Here is an 18,666-nt window from a genome sequence, read left to right as displayed (position 1 = left end):
CCGTCCCACCAGCCACCTAAACTCATAGCAAGCATAAGCTCTGGTAAGAAATGACACTGCAGCTCAGGTGATATCTCCAGGCCAGCTTACCAGACCACCCTACACCACACAGTAAACAAATTAGAAAACATTTTATTCAAAGAACGACAAGAATGCATCAGTGCTGAGAGACCAGACGCCGAAATGCGAAGGAGAGGATTATATTTTAGGGTTGCCCAATGACATAATCTAAAATGTTTTTAAGGCGAGAAAAATAAAAGATCATGGCTAAAAATTAAAAATGCTCAAAGCCGCAACTAAATGACGGCAAGAAATTCGAAGTTCAAAAGTGATAAGAGCCCAAAAAAGAACCCCGCAAGAAATTTTCCTAGAGTGGTGAGCAACTAAAATAAGTGTACAAAAAATTATAGTCTGGAGATATGACCTGAGCTGCATCGTTGTTTCTCCTTGATGCTTTACCCTGTTACGACTTATTAGGCTTGTGCTCATGAGCTTTCTTTTCCTTCAGTCACGGTTTTTTTTACAGCAGTGTTTTTATATTTTTGGTTTTTTCCCATTTCGCCTTGGTCATGTAGCCTGATATGCGCCGCTTAAATACGGGATTGCCTTGTTTCGAAATAAACCTTGTTAGTTAAATGCTCTGTTCTGGCGTCCTCCGCGTTCTGATGCTCCGTTCCTTGTTGCGCTTTGTCCTGGAATAACGGAAACAAAGCTACCCGCGCCGCAAAGGAGCAAGTATTGGCTAAAGGTAGCTGGGACACGCTCTACACACACACGCACGCACACACACACACGCACCTAACCCCTCCCCCACACACTCGCACGCACGCACACACGCGTAAGCCCACGCACACACACCATCGAGCCCACTTAAAACAGGCGTAGATATAACGAACGCTCGCTTGTTACGAACTTGTGCGGTGCTGCTATCAAAATATGCATTCGGGCAATGACATTTCGTCACAGCTGCAACGAACAACTCTGGTCTCACCACTCGTTTACAGCGAACGAAGAGTGGTCGTACACTGGACGTCGAAATTGAAAAACTCGCTCTTCCAACTAAATCGGACATCTAAAAGAGTCTCTCAGCCCCCTAGACGCCACCCCCGATAAAAACATGAGGACACCAAACAGCAATAAGAAGCCGACCGTAAAAAATCTAGCCAAGCGCACGCCGGTGGCCTACAAGGACAATGACTGCCTGCTGGTGCGTCAGATGGGAAAAGCGTCCTATGTGGAAGTAGAAGAGCGGTGGGCGCGAGACAGTGGCAGCGTCTAAAGCGAATCCACAATCCATGGTCGTGAATGAACTAAATGCAGCGATTTACAAAGTTTGAATGCTTTGCTGTCCAAGCTGGTTACTTGTTACACGTCGCCTGGCCACTCAGCCTCAGCTGTCGTTCTGCTAACACGTGCTGGGAGTGCCAGATAGCAGACAGTGCAGCTAGTATATTCTATACGCACGTCCGCTTCGCTACTTTCGTTACTGCATGGGCGCAGGACGGATTTTCGATAATGCAGATGATCAGGCGCTTGTATATCTGTGGCAAGGCATCGACGCGTAGTTGACCGGGTGTTGCCTCGGATAACTACCTTCATGCGGACAACATCGCATTGTCATACTAGCCGTGCTCTGACGAAGCAGCTGTAGGCAAAGTACGAGCATTCCCCTACTGTTTGGCATTTGATCATTGCGACTAACGTGCTACCATATGCCGTGGATGGTTACATCCAATATTAGCCCTATCCCGCTCTTATAACCGATTGCTGACAGCGAAGGTCTCCGCGCTGAACATAACCGCCCTGGACACTCAGTAAAGCGCCGCGAGAGGTTCTCCATTGAGGAAATAGACGCGCATGACGAAATCTTCAAGGTATAAATACTCTTGTTGGCTGTTGTACAGGGTGTCCATTTAGTGCGAACGTCAGATGCAGCGAACGAAATCCGCGTAACCATGAAGTTCGTTATATATATATATATATATATATATATATATATATATATATATATATATATATATATATATATATATATATATATATATATATCGCCGGCTCTTCAACCATGACCAGCGAAGGGGCCGCTCCGTCGGCGTCCGCCAACCCGGCGTTCATCATTGTCCATCCGAGAGATCCTGGGACCTTCAACGGAACGGACGGCGTCGACGTGGAGGACTGGCTCGCAATGTACGAGCGCGTGAGCACACACAACAGGTGGGACCCGACCCTAAAGTTGGCCAACGTCATCTTCTACCTGACGGGCACTGCCAGGGTATGGTTCGAGACCCACGAGGATGAACTCACCAGCTGGGATCTCTGCAAGCGCAAGCTTTGTGACCTGTTTGGTAAGCCATTCGGGCGTCAGCTCGCTGCGAAGAAGGAGCTCGCATGCCGTGCACAAACGTCCACAGAGTCCTATGTATCATACATTCAGGACATATTAGCTCTCTGCATGAAAGTCGACGCCACAATGTCAGAGTGCGACAAAGTAGGTCACGTGCTCAAACGCATCGCAGATGACGCCTTTAACCTTCTTGTATACAAGGACTGCGGAACGGTTGACGCAATCATCAAGGAATGCCGCCGGTTCGAACAAGCGAAGAGCCGCCGAATTTCTCCGCAGTTCACGCGGTTGCCGAATACGACTGCGACGTCGTCCTGTGTAGACTCGACTCCACCGAGCCGTCTGCCGACATCTGAGAGCCTGACACGACTTGTGCGCCAAGAAGTAGAGGCAATGTCCCCCGTTGCGTTTCATCCACCCGCAACAGACAGTACTCCAGCAGTATCCCTTATACAGGCTGTCGTTCGTAAAGAATTTGCCAATCTTGGGATTCCACCTGTTTGCTCAGTTAGTGCCCCATATGCTCGCCGCATGTCCCCGGAGCTCGGTTCTGAACGTGCATACTACCCTCGACGCAGCCGCAATCCAGATGAATGGAGAACACGTGATGACAGGCCCATCTGCTTTAACTGCTCCCGAGTTGGCCACATATCTCGACACTGCCGAAGCCGTCCGTCCTCGACCTACGGCCGCTACCCGCCGGGTTCTGCATATTCCCGCCGCTCTCCCTCGCCCTCGGAAACGACCTCTTCTGGCCACCACGCTCAGACCCCGCTTACCAACCGTTCGTCGTCACCTCAGCGCCGTCGATCTCCATCGCCCCGACCTCGCCGCCCTTCGTCGCCGGCCCCATAAGCCCGCTCCCGGTCGGAAAACTGATGGCTGCAGCGTCTGGGGGTGATGCTGCTCTGACGACCCGACCAGAAAACCCTCCTTTAACTCTTCATGCTCATCGGAAAATCCTTAACGTCGACGTGGACGAGGTCCATGTTACCGCTCTGATCGACACTGGAGCGCACGTCTCAGTCATGAATGCTCGTCTTCGCCGTCGCCTAAGGAAAGTGCTCACTCCTGCCCCCTCAACTGTGGTCCGTGTTGCAGATGGCGGTATGTCTATTGTCGTCGGAATGTGTACTGCTCGTGTTTCAATAGCCGGCCGCCATACTTCTGTGCTCTTCACTGTCCTCGAACACTGCCCTCATGACATCATTCTCGGCCTTGACTTTCTCACCTACCATTCCGCCCTTATAGATTGCGCCACAAGCATCGTTCAACTCGCTCTACCTGTTCCTTCAGAGCCACCGGATCCAATTGTTCACCGACTGTGCACCGCCGACTTTGTCCGCCTGGACCACGATGCCGCCACTTATGTCCGTTTCTCCTCTGTCCCGCCAGTTCCCGATGGTGACTACATCATTACTCCGGTTCCTGATGTGCCCTTTACACGCAGTGTTGCCCTTGCGCATACAGTTGTCACCATGTCGGCAAATCAAGCGTCCCTTCCGGTTCTCAACTTTGCCTCTTCCGTTCAGCCGCTCCCACAAGGTATGTCGCTCGCCACGCTGTGCCCTGCTGCCGAATGCGTCGTATCGGCTGTGAGAAGCGTCCCACCCTCGTCGAACTGCCGCGACTCTGACGTCCCACCACCTGATGAATATACAAAAATGATTGCTGCTGACCTCTTACCAGGGCAAGCTCACGACCTTCGGTATCTTCTGTCGTCTTTTCGCGACATCTTTGACTTGGATGACCGCCCTTTGGCTCGAACATCTGTGGTCACGCATCGCATCAACACCGGTGACGCAGCTCCTATTCACAGACGACCCTACAGAGTGTCCAGTACAGAACGCACCATCATACAGCAAGAGGTGGAGAAGATGCTCAGTAAAGACATCATAGAGCCCTCGTCGAGCCCTTGGGCCTCACCAGTTGTGCTGGTTAAAAAGAAGGACGGCAGCTGGCGCTTTTGTGTTGATTACCGGCATCTAAACAACATAACAAAAAAAGACGTCTATCCACTCCCAAGAATAGACGATGCTTTGGACTGCCTTCACGGAGCCAAATTTTTCTCTTCAATTGACCTTCGGTCCGGGTATTGGCAAATCTCTGTTGATGACAATGACCGCGAAAAGACGGCATTCGTCACACCGGACGGCTTATATCAGTTTAAAGTTATGCCATTCGGTCTCTGTAATGCGCCAGCTACCTTCGAAAGAATGATGGACTCCTTGCTTCGCGGCTTTAAATGGTCCACATGTCTATGTTACCTCGACGATGTTGTAGTTTTTTCGCCCACGTTTACCACGCACCTCGAAAGACTGGCGAGCATTCTTTCTGTCTTCCGCAGAGCCGGGCTACAGCTCAATTCGTCGAAATGTCAATTCGGTCGCCGCCAACTCACCATTCTCGGACATCTAGTCGACGCTTCTGGTGTCCGCCCGGATCCTGTTAAAGTTAAAGCCGTCAAGGACTTCCCTATTCCCCAGTCGTCTACGGATGTGCGCAGCTTCGCCGGCCTCTGCTCGTACTTCCGCCGTTTCATCAAAAATTTTGCCGGCACCGCTCGCCCCCTGACCGACCTTCTAAAGAAAGACACCCCTTTTACCTGGGGCCCTGCCCAAGAGGAGGCCTTTTCTTCGCTAGTCGACTTACTCACCTCCCCACCTATTCTGGCCCATTTTGATCCGTCGGCTCCGACTGAAGTTCGCACAGACGCCTGCGGTTATGGGATTGGCGCCGTGCTAGCCCAACGTCACCAAGGGCAAGAACGCGTTATTGCATATGCCAGCCGCCTCCTTTCTACAGCTGAGCGAAACTACTCAATTACAGAGCGCGAGTGTCTAGCTCTTGTTTGGGCTGTAGCTAAGTTCCGACCGTACCTGTTTGGCCGTCCATTCTCCGTAGTGACCGATCACCACGCCCTTTGTTGGCTGTCTTCACTGAAAGACCCCACAGGCCGGCTCGGACGTTGGACGTTGCGCCTCCAAGAGTATTCTTACACTGTTCATTACAAGTCAGGGCGTCTCCATCAAGACGCCGACTGCCTGTCTCGGCACCCTGTAGAGCCGCCTGATCCTGGAGACAACGACCTCGGCCCGTGCCTCTTCGCTATCTCCGATCTGGTTAACATCGCGGACGAGCCGCGACAAGACTCTTCCTGGCGTATTCTCATTGATCGCCTCAACTGTGCCAGCCGAGATCCTTCATTGCAACTGTTCGTCATTCAGGATGGCGTCCTATACCGCCGCAACCTTCGTCCTGACGGACCTCCGCTCCTGCTAGTCGTTCCCCACCGTCTCCGTTCATCTGTCCTAGCGGAACTACACGACCTACCGACCGCAGGCCACCTCGGCGTCTCCCGCACATACGATCTGGTCCGACGCCGCTTCTTTTGGCCTGGTCTGTACCGCTCTGTTCGGCGTTACGTTGCCTCCTGCGACCTCTGTCAACGCAGGAAGAGACCATCAACGTTGCCTGCTGGCCTTCTACAGCCTATTGACGTACCTCTCGAACCATTCTACCGTGTTGGACTCGACCTTCTCGGACCTTTTCCGACGTCCTGCTCCGGCAACCGTTGGATTGCTGTCGCGACCGACTATGCGACCCGGTACGCTATCACGCGTGCGTTACCAACAAGTTGCGCAACCGATGTCGCCGACTTCCTATTGCAGAACGTAATCCTTCACCACGGCGCTCCACACCAATTGCTGACGGACCGCGGCCGCTACTTTTTGTCCCGAGTAGTTGACGATATCCTCCGGTCCTGTGGCACGCAGCATAAGCTCACTACAGCTTACCATCCCCAGACGAACGGGCTTACCGAGCGCCTCAACAGGACTCTGACCGATATGCTATCCATGTATGTCTCGCCCGACCACCGCGATTGGGACGTTGCCTTGCCTTATGTAACATTTGCTTATAATTCGTCGCGGCATGATACCACCGGCTATTCTCCTTTCTACCTCCTGTTTGGTCGGCATCCTGCGCTGCCATTGGATACATTACTACCGAGTTCTACTGCCTCGACCTCAGAGTATGCACGTGACGCCATCTCCCGAGCAACTATGGCCCGTGAAATCGCCCGAGACCGGCTCACCGCATCTCAGACCTACCAGAAGTCAGTTTACGACCGCCGGCATCGCCCAGTACACTATCCGCCGGGCTCACTCGTCCTCCTTTGGTCTCCTTCTCGCCGTGTAGGTCTCTCTGAGAAACTTCTACGTCAGTACAGTGGCCCTTATCGAGTTCTCCGTCAGGTGACCGACGTGACCTACGAGATTACACCTCTTCATGCTCCGACGTCGTCCACTAGCCCTTTGACTGACGTCGTTCATGTAGTCCGTCTCAAACCGTACCACACGCCTGCTACATCATCCACTTAGCACCGGGACGGTGCTTTTGCCGCCGGGAGTTATGCTACGGTTGTGCTTGTGCTTGGAACGCTCGTGCTTGGTGCGCTCGCGCTTGGAACGCGAAGAGGACGAAGTGCGTTTCTGCGGCTGGGCTTCGCGGGCCCGGTTGTTCGGCTGCGTGGCTGTAAGCTGTTTCCCTGTAAATATATTTTTCCCTTTTGGTGTGCACATCTTCACGTTACAATATATATAATAAATGTGTCTGTAGAAGTGCCCACTTCTCTCTCTCTTCTCTCTCTCTCTCTCTCTCTCTCTCTCTATATATATATATATATATATATATATATATATATATATATATATATATATATATATATATATATATATATATATATATATATATACAACCTTTGTCCGCCAAGTTTTGAGAGTGATTTATTTTCTTCTCTATAAATGATTCCCCAAAACAATTGTTAGCGCGTATGTGTAGCGCCATCTTTTCGGGCTAACCTGAGCTATTTGTGTTAATTGCGGTGGCATCCGCTAGAGGGCACCACATGTAGAAAAATTACGTTGTCACTAGTCGTCTGCGCATTCTTCTGTGAGTGAATGTCGAGAGATGGACGTCTACCTCGAACAGCGTATAAACATAAAATTCGGTATGAAGCTTGGCGAAACAGTCACTCAGACGTATGGGCTCCTTCGTGACGCTTACGGCAAAGAGACATTAGACAGTTTTATTTGACCGGAGCGACGATCCCGCTCCGCTCACTGTAGCAGGGTAAGAGGTAGCGGAGCGCTGACACCGAAATCTTTTTAGTTGCGCGTTAAACGAATTTCCTTTAGCGGGCGAGGCTCTCGTAGCGCCCTCTGTGCAACTAAACTGCCAGCACTACATTTGATGAAATATTTAGGGTCATTATATCTTTTTATACCGTAAAACGCACTCTTTATTCTACCATTTTATATGCAGCTGAAAATAATTTTGGTAGCAGAAATGTTTTTAACGTATGTTGATGTACTTCGTCAGGTCGGGTCTTCTCGATATCAAAAGCAAGCCGACAGCAGCTCTAGTCAAGGTTGCACTAGTTTTTCCCGACGTTGATGATGATTTCACGAGCCTCTGTACGTATGTACGTACATCATCTACATTTGCTACATCTACAAAGACGACGCCAAAGACGAATTAGCAGCACTGGCGGAAAAAGTCGACGACGAACTCTGCGTGCTTGCCTCGTTGGGGGCAGCCATCTTGCTCCGCTGCCGGGGGCCGTCTCGCTAGGATCGCTCCGCTAGGGTCGTCAGCGAGCGGAACGGGGGGTGCGCTCCGGTAGCCCGATCAGGGCTAAGCGGGCTGCGCATGCGCAGTTGTGTTCCCTCTGGGCTGCCTGAGCGGAGCGGTACGCTGCTCCAGTCTACTTAAACTCTCTGTTATCGCGGGCGCTATTTTTTTAAGCGAAATTTATTGTCCCAGGGCGCGAGTTTTCGAGTGGCACAAAGGTCCGTTTCGGGTAGAACGTCGGTGGAAGACGATACGAGGCAGGGGCGCCCTTCAACCTCACGGAATGAAAACAACGTAGCTCGGATCAGGAAAATCATACAGCAAGACCGCACCATTACAGTCCGCATGCTATCAGATGCTCTCGACAGTAGTAAGACAACATGCCACCCAATTTTGCTTGAGAACTTGGGGAAACGAAAGCTGAATGCCAGACTTGTTCCGTAATCCTTCACACAGGACAAGATGGACACGCGGTATCAGTGAGCGCTGATTTGCTCTCCAATAGGCAGAGGAGGATGCTGCATTCGTCGACAGCATCATTGCTGAAGACGAAACCTGATGTTTTCATTACGATCCTAGAATAAAGAAGCAGAGTGCCGAATGGAGGTTCACAAGTCATCTGGCGTCGTGAAAGGTGCGGTGACAGAGGAGAAAAACAAGAACGATGCTGATAGTTTTTTTCGATGCCAGAGGTGTCATACACAACGAGTTCGTCCCACAAGGGCAGACGGTGAATCAGGAGTTTTAGATCCGCGTGCTCCAACATATGCGTGATGCACTGCGACGCCATCGCCCTGACTTATGGGCATCTGGACAATACAGCCTTCTCCACGATGACGCAAGGCCGCGCACTGCTCTCAGTGTGACAAAATTTCTCGCCAAGCATAGCATTACTGTACTTCCCCATTCACCATACTCGACTGACCTCTCCCCATGCGATTTTTTTCCCGTTCCCTCGTGTGAAGAGAGCCCTAAAAGGTTGCTTGATAGGAAGCGTGGAGGCCATTGAAGACGCCACGACAAAGGAGCTGACAGACCTGCCAAGAAAAGTGTTTTCGAACTGTTTTCAAGACCTCAAGAAGCGTTGGAAGTTGTGCATAGACTGCAAGGGAGGCTATTTCGTATGGGGGCTGCACAAATGGTTTTAATGTTAAACGAATTTTTTTAATTGACTCAGTCTCGGAAGTTTACAGACAAATGTTGTATAGTGACATGGAACCAGGAAGGACGACTAAAGACGAGGACCACAGAGCTTCGTAAGGCGAACGGCTGAACGTCAGCTGCTTAACCGTTTACTTCAACTGCCTCGCCTCAGGTAGACGTGTGCTCAAGAGCAGCGCACAGTAAAGACGAAAACGCGCCTTGTCGTTTGCCACTGCTAAATTAAGTATCGTCCGGATACTTACAGAGTGCGTCTGAAAAAATAGTACAGAGACGAGCAGTTATGCGAATAAAAAAAGGCCAAACTCTCAGGACGTATAAAAGTTTGAGGCGGACCGCGCGGACCGCCGCAGGGAGCTGGGGTCGTCATGACGCGGCCATGCACTAGCCGGAACGGCGACATGCTGGTCGTTTCCTGTACTGCGGCACTGTACGCGAAAGTTACGTAGGGTAGCACTTCGTCCCAAGTTTTATGCGTGACGTCAGCATGCAATGAGAGCATGTCAACGAGCGTTTTGTTTAGCCGTTTTGTTAAACCGTACTTTAGGGATGCTATGAAGTTGTCCTGGGCTGGGTTATATGACTGTGCAACTAACTGCTGCAGCAAATGAGTCGTAAATGAGGCATCCTGGTCGGTGATTACAATTTCCGGTGCACCGTGATGCAGAAGAATGTAACGGACGAAGAATCTTGCAAATTCCATGGCTGTGCCACTTGGTGAGCTCAGGTTTCAGTGTATTGGGCGAGATATACTCTTTATCAACGATTACCACCTTGTCACCCGAGTGCAAAATTGGGAAGGGTTCTAGCACATTCATGCCAATCAGCTGGAAGGGCTTCGACACTGGTTGTTCTGGCTTCAAGAACCCAATTGGTTTTGTCCGGGGAAGCTTGCACGCTGACAGCCGCGACAGGATGTGACGTATTGCAAAACGTCCGCATTAACTCGAGGCTAGTAACACTTTTCTTGAATTCGTGGATGCGTACGGGCGACTCCTAAATGCCCTGAAATTGGTTAATTGCGGAAAGCTTTTAAGATTTCATCGCGCAGGCACGTAGGTATAACAGTGAGATACGGCGTATCGCGCGCGGAGAGATTTTCCCACATTGGAACACCATCGCGAATGCATAAAGACGGCAGTGCGCGCTTGAAAGCTCTCCGGGCAAGAAATTCCGTTTGTACCGTTTAGAAAGTCAATGCTTTAATGTTGTTCAGGGTCGGTAGATTGCTGCTCGGCGAGGCACGCTGCGAAGATGGCGTTCAAGGGGACGACGTCGTATGTAGCGTCATTGGTGGGTGGGGAGGGGGGGGGGGTCTACAGGGGCGCGCGAGAGGCAGTCGGCGTCCGAGTGCTGGCGCCCAGGCTTGTATTCGACCATTATGTCGAATTCAGTGATAGACTTCATCTCACAAGACGGGTTGACTGGTCCTTCAGGTTGCCAGCCAGCACATGGCATGATGGTCAGTGATGACATTGAAAGGTTTTCATAAAGGTAGGGCCGGAATTTAGACGCCGCCCTTACAGTGGCTAGGCATTGTTTTCGGTGGCGGCACAGTTAGGTTCGACTTTAGATAAGGAACGACGTGATTAAGTGAAGACACGTTTGTGACCACCCTCTATTTGAACTAGGATGGCGCCCAGGCCTCCATTGCTTGTTTGGTATGAAGCTCAGTGTCCGTGTTTTCCTTGCAGTGGGCCGGAACTGGATGTGCTTGCAGGTGGCGTTGAAGACATTAGAATGCTTTAGCCTGCGGGGTGTTCCAAGTGAAAACTGTGTCTGTACGTCTCAGACGAGCTCAGGCGTCGGCGATTTAAACGAAGTCTTTCACAGAGCACCCGTAGTAAGCACATAATCTAGGAAATCGTCGGGCGGCCCTCTGGTCTTGCAGTGGAGGGAAGTTCGCAATAGCTGTTATTTTCTGTTCATCCGGTCGAACACCAGCGTGGCTGACGACGTGCCCCAAGAACTTGAGCTCGGTATAAGTATAGTGACATTTCTTGTTTTTTTGCGTTAAGCGAAGGGGTTTTAATCGCTTCCAGGACTGTTTAGAGGCGCCGAAGCTGCTCCTCGAACGTTGGAGAAGTGACCACGACGTAGTCAAGATGGAAGAGGCATGTCTGCCACTTGAGATCTGAAAGGGCTGCGTCAATAAGCCACTGCGAGGTCGCCGGTACAGAGCAGAGACCTACGTGAGAGCCGCCACGTTCTTCCCCTTAGACGTCGGCCTCGGAATTCGCCGCAGCAGCTCCTGCGGGCAGTGCCCGCTCGGCTCTCTTTCTGCGCTTTTTCAAAACGCGCTGCGATGCACCGCTACGCTTCGAGGGGAGCGTCCATAGAGCCCATCCTTAATAATAAATGCCGTTTATTTTCTGTCCCTCTCATCGCCCTCGATTTGCCAATATACGTATTTCAGATCCAACGCGGGGAAACATTTCGCGAAGCGGACGCGATGAATATTAGCATCGTCAATTCGTGAGAGGGGGAAATGTCTCTTTTAATATTTTTGTTGAGGCGGCGGTAATCCACGCAAAACCGCAGTGCGCCTTCTTTTTTCATTAAGGGAACGACAGGTTCCGCCCACGAACTACGGGAGGGCTGCATAACGTCGTCGCAAACCGGATTTTTGGTTGATAGCAGCATTGTAACCGCCGTTCCGGCATAGGGCTTGAGATGACCGATGGCGGCGCTAACCCAGTGGTTAGAAAAAGGGGAAGCCGGCAGGGGCCTGTAAAGGTCGATGCACACGTGATCAAAGCGATGGGCAGGGAAAGTAAGATAAGTTGAGTTCTGGCGCTACTGACGACGGCAGAGTGCTCAGACGGAAAGCCCCATCCTAGAATGACGTCATATGAGCAAGAAGATACAAGAAGTCTTGAATAATGACTTAAACTAAAAAATAGGCCGGGGCACCGCAGGCGGCAGAGCTTAAGTGGCGGCTTTGTAAGGCCCCAAGAGATGCAACGGTAGTCTGGCCAGAACGGCGGCATGCCTAAGAGCGGCAGCTTGTTGAGCCAGGGGCAGCTAGGACTCCGCGACGTTGGCTTTGATAGTCTGGTGAAGGGCGGAATTAAACTCTGCTGGGGGCTCCGAGACTTCATGAACGGGCGCCAGTTGACGTGCGACTTTTCCTCCGATGAATTCTTCAATATTCTGCATGAGCTGCGGCATTGTTGTGCTGGAATCGTCAGTTCCTGCTTGACGCGTGGCGTCAGCAGACATCGGCAGCTGCGACTGCGATAGTGGATCTGCCATCATGTGACGCAAGTACATAAAAGCAGAGTATGATAATAAAGGGGGGCTTCTTTCGTCGCCTGGGAACACGGTGTCTGGACTGATTCCTCGGACAGCGCTCAGGCGCGCGTTAAGCTACACCCCCCCCCCCCCCCCCCCCGGCTTAACACACTTCCTGCGAGCACTGCATCAGCTGACAGGACCGTAGCCTGCCGTACGGTGCGGCCAGTCAGGACGCGTCGCTTGCGGAGCTCTTCGTGGTTATGGCAGAAGCTGATGACGGAGGCCATGGTGTCCGGCTGCTTGACCACAACATTTGGAAGACGTCCTCATCGATCGCTTTCATGATATTCTTTATCTTATCGGCCTTTGGCACGTGAGAATTCAAGCCCTTGCACAGATCCACCAAGTCCTCAACGTAGGTAGTGAATGCCTCATTCAGCTGCTGGGCCCGCTCTCGAAAGAGCTGTTCGGCGCGTAGCTCGAGCACCCAGGACTACCAAATAAATCGGTGCAGATAGTTTTGAACGTCGAACCTGTGGTGTTATCCGCTTCGTGTTCACGAAGCCAGATGTTTGCGTTGTCAGCGAGGTAAAATACGACGTTGTTTATTGTCATGGTGTCGTCCTAGCCGTTTTGCGTGCTCACCCGCTCGTAGAAAGGCAGCCAATCCTCGACGTCAGAGTCGTGTGCCCCACTGGAGACGGTCATATCTCGTTGTCAAGGTGCGCCGGCGCATGTGGAAGCTAAATCATCAGGGTAGGTCACTCGGCCTTTCGAACGTTATAGTGCCGCTGCGAAGATCCAGGACGAGATAAAATGCACCGTACACCACTTACAAAGAGCTGTATTGAAACTATAAGCACCAGGCACTGAACAGTGTTTGTGTGTCCGTCGGCATTGGTTCGAGAATCATCAAGCAGGGAGCACTCAGCGATTGCACAGCCGCTTCAACACAGTCGTTACAACACAGCCAAGCCCGCTGTAACATTCAAGGATCGCGTTCTTTGTATGCGAGGTTCGTAGTAAGTGGATTTCCCGTATTGCAGCGAAAAATGCATAGGTAGACAAATGTGGCGTTTATTTTTTAGAGGCCTATTATCCACGTCTCCTTCTTCATGAAGGTGCTATAGCGGCACTTTTCAAGCTCTCCAGAGGGCTGGCGTGCTTCTCGCCGAAGTAAATGCTAACACTCAGCTGATTCAAGGACGATATCACCGCTCATGGCAACTGCTAGTATTCCGGCCCCTGCGTATACAATCCTCGAGAAAGTAAGTTGCGCACATGCACTGACGGTGCTGGTGCAACGCATATGCGCGCAGAACGTTTTATTTGCATTGCCTGTTGTATGCGCGCCGTTTCGACTGGTAGCAGTGCAAAAGTCGGAGAACCGATTGGGCAGCGCATGAAACATGACCAAATGTGCCAATAAGGCATATTTTTAACTGGGACTCAATGTTCCTAGGTTGCCGCAATTTTATTATCACCGACCGGCCGCCTGGACTACCGCTTTAAATGCTGCCCTCCATTCGCGCGCACCTCGCTTGCACTTCCACATGATACTAACTGACATACTTGCGAGCTCAGATTGACACTGGAGTCCGTCGGTGCCGCTTTGCCGTTAATTTCATCGTTGACGTTCTGATGCTCTTTTACAGTGGCCACGCTCTTCTGGAAGGGGGACAGGAGTGTCACGGAAGCTTGCAAAACACTTTTATGTCTCTACGTTTGCAGGGAGCGCGATTTTTTGGAGTTGTTAGCAGAATTTAGAGCGCCTCGTAATTCCCTCTAACCGAGTTTTGCTCTCGCAGTCGTTCGTTGCATCAAAGACGCAATGCAGTTCCTTAATTCCTGTTTTCAAGGTAGCGCCGCCAACGTTCATAGTAAGCGAGTGTTCGTTGTAACTGCGCCGCTTATAAATCGACTCGGCTATATATGCGTATGCTATACGAGAGCAGTGCAAGTACCACAGGCTCTTTCTCGAATTCTCCAGAGTATCGTTGAAGGATCGGGCGGAAGCGGACGGGTGAAAGGGTTATTAGGACTGAACCCAGCAGACGCTGAAGCCAAGAACACCAACAGCGATCCAATGGCCCCCGTCCACGCAGCCATTGCCTGTAAGAAGGGTAAAGTGCAAGTTCATTATTCTCCACATTAAAGTACGTTTCGCGCAGCGGGAATACCCGAAAAGTCCTTTTTAGAAGCTTAACAGCCGCGGAAATTCGCACTGGCTTGTTTAAGTGCGTTATTCAAGATTCTCCATTGCTGCTCCTAGGAGAAATCTAGGTAGACTGACAAAAAATTACAGGTGTATACCCTAATGATACAGCGAGCGAACAACGGTAGATGGTCCCCGAAAATGTCGAAGGAATGGTGACTTAATGCATAAACAGGTCATTGACAGTTTCTGAATTAATATGCTTATGTCTATTAATTATTTGTCAGGAATGCATATCTGTACGTTGTTGCTGCACGCGTTTCTGGCGTTCTCATTTTAAATCCAGGATATCTTCTATAGTTCCGCTTTTTATATCTTGTATATACTGTGAATAGTGTATAAAACTCTTCCCAGTGCTTTCTCACTATCGTTTCCATGTATACATCTGCTTGCTCTCCTCTCCTTGTCCCATAATTTTCCCGGCCCGCTGCCAGGTGGCGTAAGATATTAGATTGCAATTTCCACTGCTAGCTGTGCCTTTCGTTCTTCTTTAATTCTAGCAGTAATAAATCACTACTACCATTTAATGCCTGCTCTTAGATGAGTAAAATCCGGGCGAAATCTCTATTACGCAGTACATCTGCTGAAGTCCAAATCTCTGGAGGTGTTCGATGATGCGGTTTGTGTTGATTTTCTTTTTGTAAGTGAGGTGCCCTGGTGGAAAGTCATGGGTAAAGAAGTTGGGCCCGGCAGTTGTGTTGGCAGAAAAGATGTATGGCGAAGTTGAATGAAGACGCGCGGATGTGGTCTTCAGAAATTTTATAATGCTCCTTGAACAGGGTGTTTCAAGGCGTTTGGCTGCCTTCCGTTGTGACCGTGCGCGCCACCTGATGACGACGTAGGTAATACGATAAGTGAGGGCCTGGCCGCCTGCATGAGGTAGACGAATGACCGCGGACATTTGCGTGTTCCAAACAACGAGCAATGTTGCCCAGGTACATGAAGCACCCAGGAGGTACGCATGCGTAAGATTATGCGAAAGTATGAACTGGATTCACTGCTCATATTTCCACATTGCTTTTAAGCCGTTTCTTAAGAAATGCGGAAGAATTTGTGTCAACTTAAATTTCTTCCACTCGCTTCACTGCTCAACATTCCTTGTTCTGTTTGCTGACGTGAAAGGCATTTCTTTTCATTTATCAGCTGAATTAAGGTTCTGCATTTTCACGAATTCGCGACCGCGGGGATTTGGGCTACTTAATAATTCCTTGAAGAGAGTAATGTAACAGTTAGTGCCCTGGATAAATTCTGTGCTTCACAAACGGCTAATGTTCTAGCAATTTAAACGATTATCATTTTCGCTCACAGGTGACACGTTTTCGGTCAGAAATGAGAAAATATATTCAACTACTATTAAATATAGCGCATGCCGGCATTGGGTCAATAATATGGTGCTGGAGATCGGGCTTCATCCCCAGCGGTGCCACCAGAGTTGGAGATGGAGGGGCTCTTGAGTAGGCTGACTCGTTCAGCACCGCAGGTCCCGGCTCCGAAGGACGTTGTCGGGCTCCGTGAAGAAGGAAACTGTACAGTAGGTTTATTGACATTTTTACAAGCATGAGGACCAGAAGTGGGGATTCTTTTTCACCGCACTCGCTGTGGAGTTTTTTAGCTTTCCTCTTCCCTAAATTCCCCAGGTTGACGACGCCCTCTCTGGGGTGAAAGTGGCCTGAAACTTTCACTCGTTAGCACAAACTCACACCACCGCACATACGGACACGCCCCATGTTGAGACTGGGATAGAGGAGGTTGCCGTCGGAGTAATGTCCTCTGGCCAGCTGAAGGTTCCCTCGCGCAGCCGACACCTGTTCTTTATCAGATGACAACCGACGCACAAGCCCAGAACGCAAGGTCGGGAGGAGCTACTAAAAGCGATCAATAGAACTTAAAAATGCTTGCGATGGTTGGGGACGATGACCTCCAGCCCACCGCGGTGCTCGGCTCGGTACCTGAAGAGCCACCGGAAACGAGGCCCTCTTGTTCCCCGACAAAGTCGCGGCGATTGGGGAAGATAACGGCCGCTTGCTCGTCGCAGTGGCGTCGGAGACTTCGGAAAAGGTCCGGTGGTGCTCATGCTTCAGGCCTCCGCTCTTTCGGGCCTCACACTCCGACCGGGCAAAGCTCGGTATTTTGGAACCAGCTGACACCTGGGTCCTGTCCGTGTAGTCCTTGAGGGCCGGCCTGGGAGCGATAACCATCGAGTTTCTCGGAGGCACCCAGTAGAAAGCGATTTGCTGGCTGCCAGCAGGTGACACTTGCCGTCTCCGTTGATAATAACCAGACATGCTGTCACCGTTCTTAACAGGCTGACACAGCGAAGAACATAGTCAAAGTTTTTGCGGGCCAGGTTCCCATCGTTGCCTGGCTGCTCCGTCCTCGGTGGCCATGTCTGTCCTCCCTTCCCGCTCCTATTTGATTGTAGTTTTGTTGATGTGTCGAGTATCGTGTATATATATATATATATATATATATATATATATATATATATATATATATATATATATATATATATATATATATATATATTAAGGAAGCCAACAGTCACGGAAACCAAGGGGCATACGGGAATGTTTTTAATCTTTTTTTTGCAGTGCCAATCAATCGGTTTAAAGAAAATTACTTATAAAGCAGCAGAAAAAACAACCATGCCGCCGGTGGGATCCGAACCCACGACCTCCGAATATCGCGTCCGGTGCTCTTACCAACTGAGCTACGGCGACGGCTGTCCAATCTGCTGCTTTCGTGGGTATTTATGTTTACTGCGTGTAAGCGAACCTTGAGAGTGTTTACCAGCGCCACCCTCGACCATAGCGGTGGACGTAGCACGTCCTGTTATACCGCGAGTGTGACGTAGAACGTCATCTAACGGCGAGGGCGAAACGGTGCGAGAGCCCTCTTATGCTACCTATGGCTACAAGACTGCCAGAACCGAGACCCCCGTTAAGCGATTAGCAGACAAGGTAAGGGAAAATGAGGGGCTCGATTGACAAACATATAAAGGAAGCCAACAGTCACGGAAACAAAGGGGCATAGGGGAATGTTTTTAATCTTTTTTTTTTTGCAGTGCCAATCAATCGGTTGAAAGAAAATTACTTATAAAGCAGCAGAAAAAACAACCATGCCGCCGGTGGGATCTGAACCCAAGACCTCCGAATATCGCGTCCGGTACTCTTACCAACTGAGCTACGGCGACAGCTGTCTAATCTGCTGCTTTCGTGGGTATTTATGTTTACTGCGTGTAAGCGAACCTTGAGAGTGTTCACCAGCGCCACCCTCGACCATAGCGGTGGACGTAGCACGTCCTGTTATGCCGCGAGTGTGACGTAGAACGTCATCTAACGGCGAGGGCGGAAAGTGTGCGAGAGCCCTCTTATGCTACCTATGGCAACAAGAATGCCAGCACCGAGACCCCCGTTAAGCTATTAGCAGACAAGGTAAAGGAAAATGAGGGGCTCGTTTGACAAACATATAAAGGAAGCCAACAGTCACGGAAACCAAGGGGCATAGGGGAATGTTTTTAATCTTTTTTTTTGCAGTGCCAATCAATCGGTGTAAAGAAAATTACTTATAAAGCAGCAGAAAAAACAACCATGCCGCCGGTGGGATCCGAACCCACGACCTCCGAATATCGCGTCCGGTGCTCTTACCAACTGAGCTACGGCGACGGCTGTCCAATCTGCTGCTTTCGTGGGTATTTATGTTTACTGCTTGTAAGCGAACCTTGAGAGTGTTCACCAGCGCCACCGTCTACCATAGCGGTGGACGTAGCACGTCCTGTTATACCGCAAGTGTGACGTAGAACGTCATCTAACGGCGAAGGCGGAAACTGTGCTAGAGCCCTCTTATGCTACCTATGGCAACAAGACTGCCAGAACCGAGACCCCCGTTAAGCTATTAGCAGACAAGGTAAAGGAAAATGAGGGGCTTGTTTGACAAACATATAAAGGAAGCCAAGAGTCACGGAAACCAAGAGGCATAGGGGAATGTTTTTAATCTTTTTTTTTTGCAGTGCCAATCAATCGGTTTAAAGAAAATTACTTATAAAGCAGCAGAAAAACAACCATGCCGCCGGTGG

General features: G+C 50.4%; 1 protein-coding gene across 1 annotated transcript in view; it reads right to left on the bottom strand.

Annotated features, from left to right (window-relative positions):
* Window positions 1–18,666, bottom strand: part of LOC144123083 (uncharacterized) — a 155,994-nt gene that overhangs the window by 104,490 nt on the left and 32,838 nt on the right. The window contains exon 2 of the mRNA XM_077655985.1: window positions 14,341–14,488. Within this exon, the coding sequence (XP_077512111.1) occupies window positions 14,341–14,485 (145 nt within the window). The 5' untranslated portion in view covers window positions 14,486–14,488. The remainder of the gene's footprint in view (window positions 1–14,340; window positions 14,489–18,666) is intronic.

The sequence above is a fragment of the Amblyomma americanum genome, chromosome 3 (assembly GCF_052857255.1).
Source record: "Amblyomma americanum isolate KBUSLIRL-KWMA chromosome 3, ASM5285725v1, whole genome shotgun sequence".
NCBI classification, from domain to species: Eukaryota; Metazoa; Arthropoda; class Arachnida; order Ixodida; family Ixodidae; genus Amblyomma; species Amblyomma americanum.
This window is presented reverse-complemented; position numbering and strand designations above follow the sequence as displayed.